This window comes from Mesitornis unicolor, unplaced genomic scaffold (genome assembly GCF_000695765.1).
Source record: "Mesitornis unicolor isolate BGI_N332 unplaced genomic scaffold, ASM69576v1 scaffold27570, whole genome shotgun sequence".
Lineage (NCBI taxonomy): Eukaryota > Metazoa > Chordata > Aves > Mesitornithiformes > Mesitornithidae > Mesitornis > Mesitornis unicolor.
Window position 1 is genome coordinate 1 of NW_010160839.1, and position 16,151 is coordinate 16,151.

At 43.2% G+C, this 16,151-nt stretch overlaps 1 protein-coding gene across 1 annotated transcript in view; it reads left to right on the forward strand.

Annotated features, from left to right (window-relative positions):
• The first annotated feature begins 9,321 nt into the window (after positions 1-9,321).
• Positions 9,322-16,151, forward strand: part of TMPRSS3 (transmembrane protease, serine 3) — a 17,647-nt gene continuing 10,817 nt past the window's right edge. The window contains exons 1-5 of the mRNA XM_010191207.1: positions 9,322-9,339; positions 10,712-10,856; positions 12,850-12,960; positions 13,854-13,970; positions 15,498-15,621. Of these exons, the coding sequence (XP_010189509.1) occupies positions 9,322-9,339; positions 10,712-10,856; positions 12,850-12,960; positions 13,854-13,970; positions 15,498-15,621 (515 nt within the window). The remainder of the gene's footprint in view (positions 9,340-10,711; positions 10,857-12,849; positions 12,961-13,853; positions 13,971-15,497; positions 15,622-16,151) is intronic.

A 16,151-nucleotide genomic window follows, 5' to 3' on the forward strand; every position in this document is an offset into this window, starting at 1 on the left:
GACCCAGCTCCCTCAGCCGCTCCTCCTAAGGAGATGGTCCACTTCCTCAATCATCTTTGTGGCTCTGCGCTGGACTCTTTCAAGCAGTTCCCTGTCCTTCTTGAACTGAGGGGCCCAGAACTGAACACAATATTCCAGATGTGGTCTCAGCAGGGCACAGTAGAGGGGAAGGAGAACCTCTCTCGACCTACTAACCACTCCTCTTCTCATACAGCCCAGGATGCCATTGGCCTTCTTGGCCACAAGGGCACATTGCTGGTTCATGGTCATCCTGCTGTCCACCAACACCCCCGGGTCCTTTTCTGCCTGGCAGCTTTCCAGCCACTCATCCCCAAGCCTGTAGCGCTGCACTTGATTACTGCTCTCGAAGTGCAGGACCCGGCACTTGGCCTTGTTGAAGCTCATACAGTTGGCCTCAGCCCATTGATTCAGCCTGTCCAGGTCCCTCTGCAGAGGCTTCCTACCCTCAGACAGATCAACACTCCCTCCCAACCTAGTGTCATCTGCAAACTTGCTGAGGGAGCACTCAATCCCCTCATCCAGATCATTGATAAAGATGTTAAACAGGACTGGCCCCAAAACTGAGTCCTAGGGAACACCGCTTGTGACTGGTCACCAACTGGATTTAGCTCCATTCACCACAATCCTCTGTGCTCAGCCATCCAGCCAGTTTTTAACCCAGTAAAGCATATGTCCATCCAAGCCATGCCCAGCCAGCTTCTCCAGGAGGATGCTGTGGGAGACAGTGTCAAAGGCCTTACTAAAGTCCAGGTAGACAATGTCCACAGCCTTCCCCTCATCCACCAAGCAGGTCACCTCGTCATAAAAGGAGATAAGATCAGTCAAGCAGGACCTGCCCTCCTGAGCCCATGCTGACTGGGCCTGAAAATGCAAAAACATGTAAAAACTGGATTCCAGGTGGCTCCAGAGTTTTTGCAGAACAGTGACTCTTTGCTGATCTTTGCTGATACTGTCATATTCACCTATGCAAGAGAAGCAACTATGCTGGGAAGTTCTCTACCCAGCATTCAGAAGGCCACCAAGTAGAACAGTAGCATCTCTAGAATGAGAAAACAGCCCAGCAGGAGTCCAGCTCAGGAGCCTAACTTCCATGTTAAATTATTGACAAAGAGACTCAACTGCACTGCCCGACTCCAGACTGGCTCCCCTTGCTCTTTCCATCCCTGTGCACTCTGCTTCTCTCCTTTTCACAACATCCAAACTTCAATAGAAAGGGTAAGGACTGGGACACACCACCAAGAACCTTCTAGTTCAGTCTCTGGGGAAAGCAGGGGTTTCCCTGAGGTTTCCGTAGGCATAAAACCAAAGTTGTCTACATCCTACAATAATGCTATTGCTGCTGCAAAACTGGCTGAGGGCAGCCACCGCTGCACTTGCCAGGAAGCTTTAGCATCCTAGACCAATGCAGCAATGGACATGATCTCTGAAGCCTGCCAATAGCTGCATGTGAGAAGCAGTGCTTCCCGCTGGCAGGTCCATGTGCAGGCTGGACTGCTCAGCATTGCTCTAGATGAATGCTAGACAGATGTCACTCTGCTATCCTGAAGCATCCCACTGGCCTCAGCATCCAATTTTTAGGTATGCTGAGGCCCAAGGTGGATAGCTAAAACAAGTGGTGGGAATAAATCCCCCAGCTGCCTACACAGGGGCTGAACACTCTTAATATTAAGCAAGACTGCCTGGACCAGGGTCATGCCAGTTTGATCACAAAGCAGAAGTTCTGGGGTCAGACAAGGGCAGGTGGCCCAGTTTCACCAGTAGCTGATATCTGGCCCTTGCATGTCTTTTGTGCCTTACCGTGAAGAAATCGCAGAGAGTGATGTGTGGAAAAAGCTCATGGGCTCTGTTCTTCCCGCACTGGCGCTTGCTTTCCTTCCAGAACTCTTGCAGGTGATTGTGCAAACGACCGGTGGGACACAAGTAAAGAGCATACTCCTGAGGGATTGGGTCTTCCAAAGAGGGATCATTGCAGTGGGAGTGCAACCTGAAATCAAGAGCATACCACAGCGAGTGTGTGCACTACTTACTCTTGTTTCCTGTGGTTGAAGGCATCCAGAGTAGAGACCAGAAAAAGGAAATACAAGTTTGTTATTTTCTTACAAATGAAAAGCTAAAATAAAAGCTCCTTACAAATTTTCTCTCTGAAGTACTAACCAATGAAGAATGGTGTTCATTCTGCTTATTTTTTGTGTACTTTACATTTTACTATGTGTCTTCACTTCTTTCAGTGTCTGAAAATGGAAGATCACAAAAAAGAGTTTTTCAGATTGTTTTCGGTTATTTTCCCACCTTTTTCATGACTGGAAACAGAGGACTGGAGAAGAAATGAGAAGAAATAGACAGAAAATACTGAAGAATGACAAAATGAAAACTAACTGAAGATTACAAAAAACACTCAAAAAGAGCTAGCCTTTTTATTCGGCCCTAATAAAAGCAAACAACACAAATCAGAAAATGCACAAGCAAAGGTCAAAAATACGTATCCCATGTGATGATATCCTTCACCGTGTTCTTCCCATGCTCTATGTTTGGCTTTGCAGCTGTTGGTTTGGGAGTGACTGTTGGAAAGCGTGGTAGTATCCCTGACAAAAAATTATTTGGGAAGAACATGCCATTCTCAAAGGTCTCCTCTGGCTTTTTACAAAAAAAGCAAAAAAAAAAAAAGCAAAAGCAATAAAACCAAGGAAAAAAAGGTACAACAAAAACCAGAAGAAAGTGCAAGGAAAGACTGGATTCCACTTAAAGGTGGATTAAAGGAAAAAAACAGTTATCAGCATATGAAAAACATATGAATACTCTGCGAAGGTCTTGATAGAGAGGAAAAAGCTTTGTAGAGATCAAGACTAACAAGTGATTTTGACTCTAATGATGCCTCCCTCTGACCATCAACCTTTCTGCTTACTTTATAATGAGCCTTTCTCAAGGCAAGAAAACGGGCTGTTTGCTTTCAGCCATTGCTGTTTAACCCCACGTTGTTACTGAAAGCATTTGTAACCACAACCATGTGTTTACAGATATTTTCCCTTTTTCCTTCCTCCTTTTCTTTAGCACAGAGAATCCAGGTTTCCCACTTGGGCCTCGTGCCCGTTGCCCATGGGTGCACCCCACGAGGTGTGAGCGCTGTGCCAAGGCAGGGAGGATGTTTACCTCGCGGGTGCCTCTGAGCCCCTTCCCAGACGTGCCCCAGTGCGCACCCGCAATCCTGGCTCTTAGCCCAGGAACCCCTTGCAGAGGGAGTGAGCAGACCTCAGTGGCCACGGACATAAATAAGCAGGAGGCTTAAAAATGAGGAGAAATGTCTGCTCAAAGCAGTCGGTCCCATGAATTGACTAACACCTCTGTGTCAAAAGTAGCTGCTTCTGCCCAAGACTCCCCTTTCCTCCCCAGCTTCTTTGATTTACCCTGGACCCTCTGCAAACAAACTCATTTCCCAGAATAAGTACAAATACAATTATTTATTTATCTGTGTGAAGTAAAATAAATAAATAAAAATATCTAAGATCCATGTTGGTTTTTTTTTTAGCAACTGATTTCAGTGACAGAATCAGCACTTGAGCAAGGATTTTTAGCCAGGTTTAGTGTGAAAGCACTCCTTAGAAATCACAGGTACTTACCATTTTGCAGCATCTTCTATTGTCTTTTGTCCAGTAGCAGCCAAGGCTTTTTGCCTAGAAAAAAACCAGAATGGGTTCATCAGAATAATAGAAAGAAAACTCCAAGTAAAGAATCAACATACTGCGGTCACCAAGTCTATTTTCCAGCACAGCTGGGACCTTTAACCACTAGGTTGTTCCTGGCAAATATTAACATTCTTCAAGCCCTCCACATAGTTTTTTCCACTGCAGGTCTTTAATTCCTTGAAGATCAGTAACCTGTCCTCCCCATAGGATGCTGTCCTTTGTGTTCTGGAGGTGTTTCCTCAGCAGCCCTACTGACTGTATGGGTTTTTTTAGCATTGGATGAACCTTCCATCCACACACTGTCATAGGATAGTGTTCTGGTTCAAGGCCCAAGCCCATACGTATAAACAAAGCAAAACATGCTTATATTTGGGTTTGAAAATCAGGATTGAGGATCTCCCATAGGCCAGCAGAGAGACAGATCTAAGACACCAGTCCAGTCCAAGATGAGGAACTGTATCTCACTCTTCTCATTGTGTGTATATATTTATAAGTATATAATACAACCGTCTTTCTTTGGGATCGGATTTGGTTTGCATTTTCTCTTCTCACTAGAGCTTTCAAAATGACAACTATGTGCTTCACATGAACAAGTCTTTGCGACTAAATGCTAGTTGATGGGTGAAGGATTACAGTGTTTAAGTAGCACCTGTACCTATGAACCCCATTTCCAACCCTGTAACCCACCTACAAACTTCTCAGAAGAGACATGAGGCGGAAGTAGAGACAACAGACATGGAGAAAAGCCTGTTAAATTACTTTGCATCTGCTCATCACTTTCCTTCTCTCTCGAGGCCATGCTTTCTGGCCACTGGGTCCTGAAGGCATTGATTCATTTAGTCTCCTCACATTTTATACTACATCCATCCCTGTGACTCCTGAGCATGTGCTAGCAGTGCACAAAAACTACACACAGGCCTGTTAAAAACATTTAAATGTACTTATGTGTACATGCAACCATGGCTGGGTCTTTAGTGGGGAATCAACGTGGATGAGGGCTAACGTGAGTCTTTCCACTTAAGCTTTACCTTCTACCTTTCTTCTCCGTAAAGTAAATTGACTATCTCATGCTCGAATCAGTGCAAACTATGAGCTAGCTGGTCTAAAACTAGCCTGTGCCCTCTGTGACTGAATATTGTGCATTTTCTTTACATGCTTCTGCAGGCTCCCCCTTCACCATCTCATCAAACATGAACAAGCTGGTTTTTTTGGTCGTTGTCCCCATGCAGCCCTTCCTGCCCTAGCCTGTTGAAATGTCAGTGTCTGCCGCTGCTCAGCCAATGATGCCAGACTTTGTCAACCACTTTTTACACCTCAAAGTGAGTGTTTTACTGCTTCGTGCCACGCTGCTTCTCCCGCTCAGAAAGAAGCTCCGTGCAAACAGCCCTGAAGCCAAATGAAGCCTGACATCAGCTTTTCTTTACCACAGGGCCAGCTGTGTAAATGTAGTAAGACAAGCAAGACCTGAGACCGTGGACTGTGATGCTGCTCAGTACAATCTCCTTGCTCCCTTGTGCTCCTCTCCATGCCTGTTCCCATTTTTTGTCTCATAATATACATTGGTTGTAGGATGCTTCCCAGCAGGGTTTGTAGAGCCCTTAGCATCCAGAGAGCATTAGGCTGTGACTAGATATCCTGTGCTTCCAAGACGAGCAGTGAAGATTGAAAGATAATGCATAGAATAAATTCTGTATATACTCATTTGTCTCAAAGAGTATGAATAAACCATTGAAAATCTGTATTAAAAATAGTGTCTTCACAGTGAGAATAAACTGGCCTGTCCCTAAAGCAGAAGCTGCTGACACAGTTCAGGTCTGTGTAAGCACCAGGGGAGCCCATTTTATTGATCTGAAGCTAAGCTTGATCCTCACATATTTGGTTTTTGCTCTTAGCAGAAATGTTGCTTTGGCATGCTGGTTCTGCATTACAAAATATTTTGCAATATTTCCACCCAGACTCATCTTTCTTAGACCAGGACATTCTGAAAGAACAACTTTTCAGTACTTTTAGTTATGGTTCAATCCAGGAACTACAGAGACAGCTAAAAGGTTTTCATAAAAAAAAACAAAACAAAAAAACCAACAACAAAAAAACCAGATAAAATTTTGCAGTTCTTAAAGTCAATAAAAGCAAATAAATTAAAAAATAAAGTGCTTTTTGAAATTTTTTTGTTCTATGTCAACGTGCATTGTACTTCTGCCAATGCTTCTTGATTTTGACCTGGGAAGCACAAAGCCATCCCAGTAACAGCAGGAAGTGTTTCAAAGGGGATTTGAAGAACATCACATACAGGACAAAAAAATTCAAAAACTACCCATTACTTTGGGGTGACCAAACTTACAGTATTACTAGAGAAATGAAGAGCCAGGTTTTCAGCTGCACGGCTAAAATTACACTGTGTATAACTGGTAACAAGGGACCCACAGTTTCCTAGTAAGCTGTACCCTTCATGACTAAAGTTAATCTGCTAAACACAGTGCTTCCTAAAAAAAGCAACACAGCACTTACAAATGCAGCCTTTTCAACTTGCTTCATTTTCAGTCAAAAGGGAGAGATAATGGTCTCCTTTCTAAGATATTTTTATGAGGGATTCTTTGACATTTAAATAAAAAGATTTATTTTTTGACCAGTTTGAACCCAAGTGCCCATGTTTGCCCTTCAGAAGTTGGAAAATCCTCCCCAAAACCTCTTTGTCCAACCACAGCAATATTTAGGGGAAGAGTGACCACCAAGTTTCTTATTTATTTACTTGGTTGACTGCCACCAGCTAATCTCTCATCAATTGGGGTTGCCAAGAATAGTGCCTCATTCTTTATTATTACATTTTCCAGGTTGGACATGCTTTTGGAACAAGATTCTGAGTCAGGACAGGAAGAAAAATTGACAGATTTATGTGGCATCTTGTCAAGGAAAGCTCACTCTTTTGAAACAGTTTCCAGTGACAAAATTCAGGAGGAGATCTTTGCCAGGCCTGAAGAAAACTTCAGATAGAAGTTAAACTCACATTTAACTCCCCTCAAAAAGAATGATAAGCATCAAAAATGAAAAGGATATAACCCAAGAGCAAACTATGGACATCAACTTCTCTACTCATTGTGAAGCCTCTCAACCTGAATACGTGGATGTGCGTGTGTCTTCAGATATATGCAGAATTTATAAAAATGGATACAGAGCAGGTTGTTTTTGCAATATGAGCAATACACATTGCTCTGCAAGAAATTCAAGGCAAGACAGGTCTGACCCCTGTGTAGAGACATCACCCCCAGAAAGCAGCATGATGAAAAAAGCTCTCTTGATGAAAAAAAGCAAGCTGCCTGCTGTCAGGATCTTATCAGAATACCTCTTATACCTTAAATACCTCTCACTCTGCAAAGGCAGCCGAACACTTTACTCACGCGATATGAGCCGGGAATCCTTTGGCGAGGAGAGACTCTAGGAGAACAGAGGTGCTTTTGCTCCTGTGCTTGTTGGACACCTTTGCGTACAGCTGTGTTTCAGCCACCGCCATCTCCTCCACTATTCCCCTGACCGTATGCTGAGTGCTTACAGAAATTGGGAGGTGGGAGGAGGGTGCGAGGGAGGGAGTAAGAAAGTGAGAGAGAAAGAAAGAGAAAGAGGCAGCTAAAATAAAAAAAACAAACAACTCTAACGTCTTGTGATCTTTTCTGACAAAAGCTGACATCCTGTTTTCGTGGCACCTGCATCTCCAAATTTTTGTTTTAGGGTGGCTAAAAAAGCAGATCTATCTGCAGGCTTTTCCCATCCATACCAGCAGAACAAGACCAGTAGTACGAAGGTAAACACCATAGTCAAGGTGGACTTGATGAAGGGTCTGAGATAGGATCTTTTAGCCTTTCATTTTAAATTGTCTTCTGAAAGCCAAGAAATCCACCCAAGCTGCTACTGCAGTGTGGGGGAGGTGAGCAGGGATGTTCTGCAGCATGTAAGAAGTTAGTCTGTAGGGCAAATTCTTTCCTTTTGGGTTCAATCTGTGATTCTGTGTTTCAATTTTCATGTTCTCCCATCCCTATCATACATGGCTCCTGATTTGGTCTTCTCAGCCAAAAGTGATGAGCTGGCCAACTGTACAAGATCAACAGCAATGTCCCATCTAGATATCCAGGCTCTGAGGCTGGGCTTGACACAGCTCAGGGTGACAGCAAGGAGAAGGCTGTCCTTTCTGGTGACGCCAGTCCCATCACAGGAGCCTTTGCAGAGCTGCACTGGCTGATCCCCAGGGTTTCCAGCATGGCCAGAGCAAGTGAGATGGTGGGAGACAATTTTCTCTGGCATGGGATGTCCTCATTGAAGGTACTATCTCCCCCTGTGGAGGACGGGACATCTCATCCCATGGTCTGAAAGGGTCACGTGAGCTGCTGGTGTCCTGAAATGAGCCCTCACTATCTCCCCCTTGGCTGAAGTTTCCCTTGAGCACCTGGACAGTTTAGGCCACTTCTCCAACTGTTTGTCTTCAAAGTCTGGTGGGGAGAGCATCAGAACACTGTGAGCAACTCAGGAAGTGCAGCTTTCTTTATACAAACTTGTCTCCTTTTATTTTTTTGTATGTTCGTCTGTGTTTCCCATTTCCAGAGAAGGCTGCTGAAAGAGTGACATAAGAGATGATGAAGAACTCTTGATATTATGGGCTAGATGTGAATAGTTAACAGCATCAAGATGTGGTGTCCTCTCCGTTGGATGTGCCAGTTTCCATCCTGCACAGCAAAGAGACTAAACAGCAATGAGAGACTATTTGCAGCCATGATCCAAGGACATGAGTGGGTTCTGTCATGGAAAACCTTCATTTCTTCCCTGGCCTCTCAGGAGCCTTGTTTCACTTACACTGCTGTGGCTATTTGCTTCATCTTTCCTCCTCCTTCCCTCCAACCTCCCCTCTGTCATCAATCTCTTGTCTTAGAAAAAATAACACAGGTCAAATTGTTACTACGCTTGAGCTTTTTATGAAGCTGAACATACATTTTCATTTTCTAAATCCCAGAGCACAAATGAGTTGATAACTTCAGAAAGATAAGATACTGCTTGTCAAGTACTTCCAAAATATTGTGCAATGCCTAATTACAAAAGTTATCTACAACTAAAACATGGGTCTTTTCCCAAAACCCTCTTTAAGTGTGCTTTTTGCTGCATGCACACAGCGAAGGCTAAACCAAGTGAGCAAGGTGAGTCTACAGGCCTTGAGCGCCAAAGAAATGAAGCACCTGGGGCTTTTGCCTTCTGCAGGAGGCTACTCAGCTGCATGGGTTTTGCTACAAGATGAGCAAGCATGAGCCTGTGCCGTCTGTGGCACTCCTTTGCTGAGAGGTTACAGAGAGGTTTGCAAATACTATTTACAATATTACCTGACCCTCTTAGGCTAATTAAAAAGCGTGCTGAATTTTTATCTTCCCCTTTCCGTAGCCATGCAGTCTGGGGATACCCGATACCCCTCGCCAGGTTGAGTTACACAGGCTGCTGCCGTGATGCTGTGTGCTGCAGATGAGTGACCAGGCAGCCGTGGGTAGCTCGGTGAAAACCTTCCCAGACCAGACTGGCTTAGCAAACCCCAGGATTTCCTTTTGGTTTCTTTTGATAATGAAGAAAGAAAACAGTTTTGGTTTTGACTATGACTTCTCAGGAAGAGGTGAGTGAAATTTTGGGAGCATGTGATATCCTCTAAATAAATGACACATCAGTGTTTATCTTTCGTGTAGCATACTACACAATGTTGTTTTGCTTCATGATGGACAACTTATGTACCAGTTAGAAGGCTCTTTTTTTACTGTTTAAAAATCATGCACAGCAAGCTGCCTTAAAGCTAGCAGATTCTATGTAAAATTTAATTTATGTCCATTGCAATTTTATCAAATGAAAGACTAGAAACCTTACTGCAGTTGTTTGCTGAAAGGTGATAACACCTTCTAGGTGACTTAAGGATACAGTGTCACAGACAGAACATGTCTTCTTTGCCTAAAATGTGTCATCGTAAGCATTTTCTGGGACTGACTCTGCAAATATGCTGCTTTTACAGCTTACCAGTTCCACTGTCTTTAACAAACCTGGACCTATTTCACATCACTACGAGTTCAAAAATCTGATTTCATTTGCCAGTGACAGGATGCAGAACTGGAGTCAGAAATTAGCATTTCAAATCTATTTACTCTGAATTCTAGAGTACCTGTTTTAATTGCTTTTCACTGTGTAGAAAGTGATCAGAAGTTTCCTGAAGTAAAATTCATTGGGCCCCTGCATAACAGTCCTGTCAAGTGTTGTGCAGGTGTCATATGCTTTTTAGTCTTTCTTTTGTTTCCTATTGCAATTAAATAGGAAGGGATGGATTCACACGCCCAGTGTGAGTTACTAAAAGTAGATAGAGTGCTTAGGTAAACAAAAAATAACTTCATTAGTTTGCTGGTAAATTAATCATAAGAACCCCTTTCATGAACATTAAATATATATAATGTAACGTTTTGTGTCCAGCTCTGGAGTCCTCAGCACAGAAAGAACATGGATCTGTTGGAACGGGTCCACAGAAGGGCCACAAAAAAAGATGAGAGGGATGTAACATCTCTCCTGTGAGGAAATGCTGAGAGAGCTGGAGTTTTTCAGCCTGAAGAAGCAAAGGCTCCAGGGAGACCTTTCTGTGCCCTTGCAGTACTTAAAGGGTTTTATAAGAAAGATGGAGACAGACATTCCTGTTGCAATAGGACAAGGGGTAATGGTTTTAAAATAAAAGACGTTAGATTTAGGCTAGATATAAGGAAGGCTTTTTTTTAACAATGAGCATGGTTAAACACTGGAATGTAGGTGCCCCATCCCTGGAAACATTCAAGGTCAGACTGGGGGAAGCTCTAAGCAACTTGATCTAGTTGAAGATGTCCCTACTTACTGCAGGAGGGATGAACTAGGTGACCTTTAAAGGTCCCTTTCAACCCAAACTATTCTATGATTCAATGATAATATTTTATAAGGTGATTATCTTCTCTTTTTTGTCTTTTTTTCTCGTGTTGAGTTAGGTACAAGAGACAAATCCCACTACTGGAAGTCTTGAAATAATCTCTATTACAGCAGATGAACCGCCAGTACCAGAAATTCAGTTTTCCTTCACGAGATTTTTCTGCATACCACAAGCAAAAGTGGACTCCACTGCAGATGGATCTGGTAGGGATATTACACAGCTTTTTGACCTTTGTTATCTAAAAGGCTAATGTAGGTCTTTAGCTTTGCAAAACTATGCTTGCTCACTCAGTCAGAGAAACCAGTCACTCAGAGGAAGAAACACAACCTCACTCCCCCAGCCATGAGGTTTGCCAGCATATTAGCAGGTGATGACATCTTGTGTTGGCTTGCATACACAAGCATTTTTCACAGCCAGATTATTCACACGCTTCAGCCATATAGCAAATATTTGTCCATGCTTTTCAGGCACATTTCTGATCAGCTTATTTGAAATTTTACCAACCTGGATATTGGTTCGTTAAAAAAAATGAATATACAGTACAGCAACCTTGGAGGAGTAGCATGCCTGTTTGCTATTTCCCATAGGTTTCATGGCAAAAATAACCATCGACTTCAACAGTGGAAATCTGAGCATCAAGTATGAAGATAGAGCAATTTAATTTTCTAGTCTATTAGCTACTACAGCTGCCTAAGATTTTTGGCATACCAAACACCAACTCCATTGCCAAAACCAGTTACTCAGCTGCTTCTGAGAGAGTCTGTGCAGGCTGAGCTTTACTCTTGAGTAAGCGCTGGGAGACACTTCTCATCCTTGACTGATTGTAAGTGTCTGCCAATCTCAAATTCAAAGCTTGAAGAATGAGGCGGTAAAGACCTGGATGAATTAAAATTGAAGACAAGGTTCTGCCAGTTCCTGTGTGTACTCATGACTGAGCTGTGTGCACTATTTTCAAATAGTTTGCCCCTAGTATATCAGAATACATTTAACTCAAGTGAACCATTCATTATTTTCAGTGGAATTTGTTGTGTTCCAGATTGGCAATACCGCTAAGTTGAGGTCAGCGATGGAGGCTATCAGTGAGCATGACTGGCCTAGCTCATGAGATGTATTTAGGAATTACTACTGATGTATATTTTAACTTCAGATGCATCTTTTTTCCTCGACAACTCAAAACTCAGCCTTGAGCCATTGCTCAGTTCTCTCCTTGTCTTTAAAGCAAAACTTCGGCTAGATCATTTTCTTCCACATTTTTCAAGCTATCTTCTATTTTGTGGGTCCTGGGGTTTTTTTTGCAAACTTAGTTTTCTATATTTTTCTGTTAACCTTGTCTCCAAGCCCAAAAGGATCAGTAACTTTCCTCCTTATCTTGAATGCCTATTTACTAGCTACTCTTGTCTTCTTTGCAATATCCCTGCTACTGTCTGAATCTTCAGGCTTCTCTTACTCATTTCCATGTCTCTGTTACCCCAGCTCTGTAGGAATGCATTGCGCATGGGTCTTAGCTCCTCAGTGCGTGAGGAGGAGCTATGTGGCCTCTGGCCTTATCCCAGGATTTTTGTTGTCCCAGACACAGTGCTGAGAGCAGTGTCCAGATGTGGCTACAGCTGGAGGGAGTGCCAGGACCATGGGCTTGGTATTGGCAAGAGTCAGGAGGCATCACAGACAAGAATAGTCACAAGGAGGAGACTCAAACTAGTTCGTTCTTTGCTACTTTCATTGAAGGAATAGATTATTCCTCTTCAGCTTTCTGAAGTCTTCAGAGAGTATATCTGTACCCTGCACACCGGTTTGACTACACAAACAAAACAAAATTTCATTTTTCTTTGGGATCTCACATTTTCAGGATGAATGCTTGTATACTTCAAAACCTCACAGTGTGATTTAGCCCATGAAAATCCAGATTTAGATCTCATATTATCAATTGCATTGAGTACAGGTCAGGTGCTTTGTAAGGACACAATTCAGACCCTATATGAGGCAAATGTTGTAGGGGTGTCTGAAAATGCTGGCCAGTCCCAAAGCACTTGGGGCCTTCTCAGCCTCTGAGTCAGGGGATCTGAACCTCTCCAAGTCCCATCAGCTCACTAAGTGTGTGCAGAGGTTACTACTGCCATCTAGTCTAGTAGAAAAAGATAAATATTTTTCATCGCTGGATTAACTTCACAGAAGCTGTTCTCTTTGCTTACTTCCTAGGAGATATCGAACCACCTTCACTGTGTCAAGTTCTTGCCTCTCTAAAATACTTTCCATATATCTGTGGTTTATTCCTTGCAGTAATCCTAGCAGTTGCCATTGGCCTAGGTGGTGAGTACAATTAGTTATTTATTAAGTTCTCACTTAACCATTCAAATGCTTAATTTTTCATAAGCCTCTTACCTAGAATGGAATTAAACTGCTACTGCAGCTTGTCTGTTGAAGAAAAAATCTTGTTGATGTGGTGGCTTTAAATTTTATTTACACATAGGGATAAAATAGATCTGGCACTCATGAGAGGATTGGTGTAATATTTACAACACCAAGGAACCCACTGCTCCAGGAAACCTTTCTCTAGTAAAACTTCCCCAATTCCTCTTGGGTGGCGCACTAAGAGTTCTGAAACTGGAGGAGGCTTTGGGTAGCACACACCATACTTTTGTCCTGTAATTCACTTCTCGAAGTTTATTTTCAAAGAATTAAAGAACCTTCCCCTGTTACAAACAACTTCTACAAAGGAAAGGAAAAGAAAATACTGAATGAGTTTAGTTGTGACTGGAAACTGTGACCTGCCCAGGTCTAGGTGCCAAATACGTTGATGTTAGAGTGGTGCCTTCACATCTGCAACAGGGATCAGCTTGCGGGAGGTTTGAGGTATCCCCTCAGGAAGAGACCTCACTGGCTGTATTGTGCAAGGATCTCCTTGCTTTGCTGCTGAAGGGCTGAGGCACCAGGTAGAAACTCATCCCAGAGTGAAACATAAACTACATAAAGGGAGCTGGGTAGGAGTCAGCACAGACAGCAAGATTGACTCAACCTACAAGTCATTACCAATGGATAAGTTTAGCAGCACCATGTAGCAGGTTGTATTTTGAAAGTTCCTAGAGTACGGGAGTTGTCTTTTCCTTAGCAATACAGAAATCTGGCCAGATAATTGAAGCCAGAAGTGTTATATTAACATCCAAGTGTGTTTTCAACATCCTGTTTTCTTTCATTCTTGTTAGTCCAATACAACTGCATTGGGAAGTTTCGCTGCCGATCATCTTTTAAGTGTATCCAGAAATCAGCCAGGTGCAATGGTGTCTTCAACTGTAAAGAAGGGGAGGATGAGTACAGATGTGGTAACTTAAATTTGATTATAAATTCCTCCTACCTCCTCCTGTAGCATCTGGCATGTTATCAAGAAATGCATGTTTTAAAGAGTTTGGGGGAGACAAGAAAGGCAGAAACTGAAATCACCACTTCAAAGGAACAATCTCTCTGAGGTATTGATATACAGTTTATAAGAAATCAAACTGCTCCTAAGATAAATGTTATGATTACTGAATATTGCTACTGCCATATCGGGCATGTTTCTCCATTAGAAGTCTGGATGCTTTCTGGCTGCTAGCATTTCCTCTGCCTGCAAGGTATACCATCACTGCATTATGGTGTGCATATACAGCACTCTCTGTATTCACTGGCACACAGGGACACTGTGTCAGTTTTGAAGACTGCAAAAACCTCTTGTTACTTCAGAGATGTAAGGAATGGGAGAAATCAGCACTGTCTTTTGTGCACTGAGTGCTGCAGAGTTTGCTGCTTCATGTGTGAAACGTATGTCCCCATGTCTGAGCTTCTCTCTGTAATGGTTTCAGGCATCACAGAGCCTTTTTAAATGGTCCCTCCCTGTCCTGTGCTGTGGAACATGACTGTGGTGTTTGCAGTCACTGGAGGGAAAGGACTCTAATATTATTAAGCAGAGTAATTGATTTTTAGGTCAGTGCCCTTGTAATTCTGACTCCTGTACCTACAGGTAAGGAGGTAGCACAACTTTCCGTCTATGCAATACAAGAAATGACAAGAACAATGAGCCTTTGGCTCCAGCTAACCCTGCACAATGCTTTCAACCTTCTTCTTGTCTGCCTTTGCAATGCCATAACATTGGCCCATGGGTGCCTGCTGGAAATCCCTCTCCTGCAGTGACCATGTGCATGGCCACCCTTCTCCCTGGGAAGACCATGTAGACGTATCATTTCCCAGGTCCAGGTGCCTCCTGCTCATATAAGGCTCTGTAGCCCAGCAGTGGCTGTGGTGTGGGGTCCATGGCAACATGTGGGATGAAGGGACCTTGGGTGATGGCTCCGTTCCTGGGCCTCCTGCAGTTTTTCTCCATCTTGGCCAGAGGCAGCATATATTTGCAGCAGGTCTAGCTCCATGGCGTGAAGAGCTGCTCGTGAGTAAGGGCAGTGATGAGCTGAGCCAGGCTGGCACAGGGAGGGAGTCCTTGGGAGCCGAGCTCCCAACCTGCACATCTCTCCTCTCCCCAGCCTTTACACGCTCATCAGCCCAGACACACCAGCCCCATTTCAGCAGAGGGAAGCAGGTAGGAAACTCCACAGGAGATGAGGGGCAGCTGGGTGCAAATACATCCACCTCTCTGACTGTGCTGTGCAGCGCACAGGGGAAAAGAGGAGAAAAAAAAAAAACAAACCCACAGAAAAATTCTGTCAAAGGATCCAAGTGATCAAAAAAACATGTAGTAAGAACTCAGTGAGCCAAGAAATGTGGATGTCACAGAGATGCATTGACACTGTTGTGTCCGTGTTGTGTACCCAGTGGTTCTTCTTCACAACTCACTCAGGCTTTTCTTCTCCTGAATCTCAAAGTCAGGTTGAGCGGCAAGAAAGCAGTGCTGCAAGTCTTCACTTTTGGATCCTGGCGAACGGTCTGCTCTGACGACTGGAAAGCAGAGTATGGAAATACCACCTGCAAACACCTGGGTTTCTCAAGGTATGAACATAAAATGGAGGAAAGTTTATTTGGCATTTTCAACAAACTCTGAAGTTTTCTATCTTTCTCATAAAACTTTGTATTAGTCTGTGCTTTAAAAGAAAAAGGGATTTAATAATCCACCCTTGTCAATGATACGGTTGAAGAGATTTGGGATGATGTGGGAAACAGTCCTGAATACTTGTGCACTGCAAATACCATTTATTACTGCTATAAATCCTGGATGATGGCTAAATACAATGATTAGTTAAATCTTGCCTATAGAGTGCAGGTGCCTGAATCCTATTTGTCTCTCTAGTAGCTTATAGACTGTCAGGCACTAAAAACATACGAGCATTTTGCATTTCTCTTACTTCCTCTGTAGGAAAATTGTACATGAAGTTCATGTCATGACATCTGTTAGGAATTAAGAGATTAATTAAGAGATTATACAATTAGAGAAGAACCCTGTGAGGCAGTTCTTACAGGATTGCTGCCACTCCTGAAAAAGCACCATTTCTTTCACAAACTTTCAAGCAATTGGGAAAGAG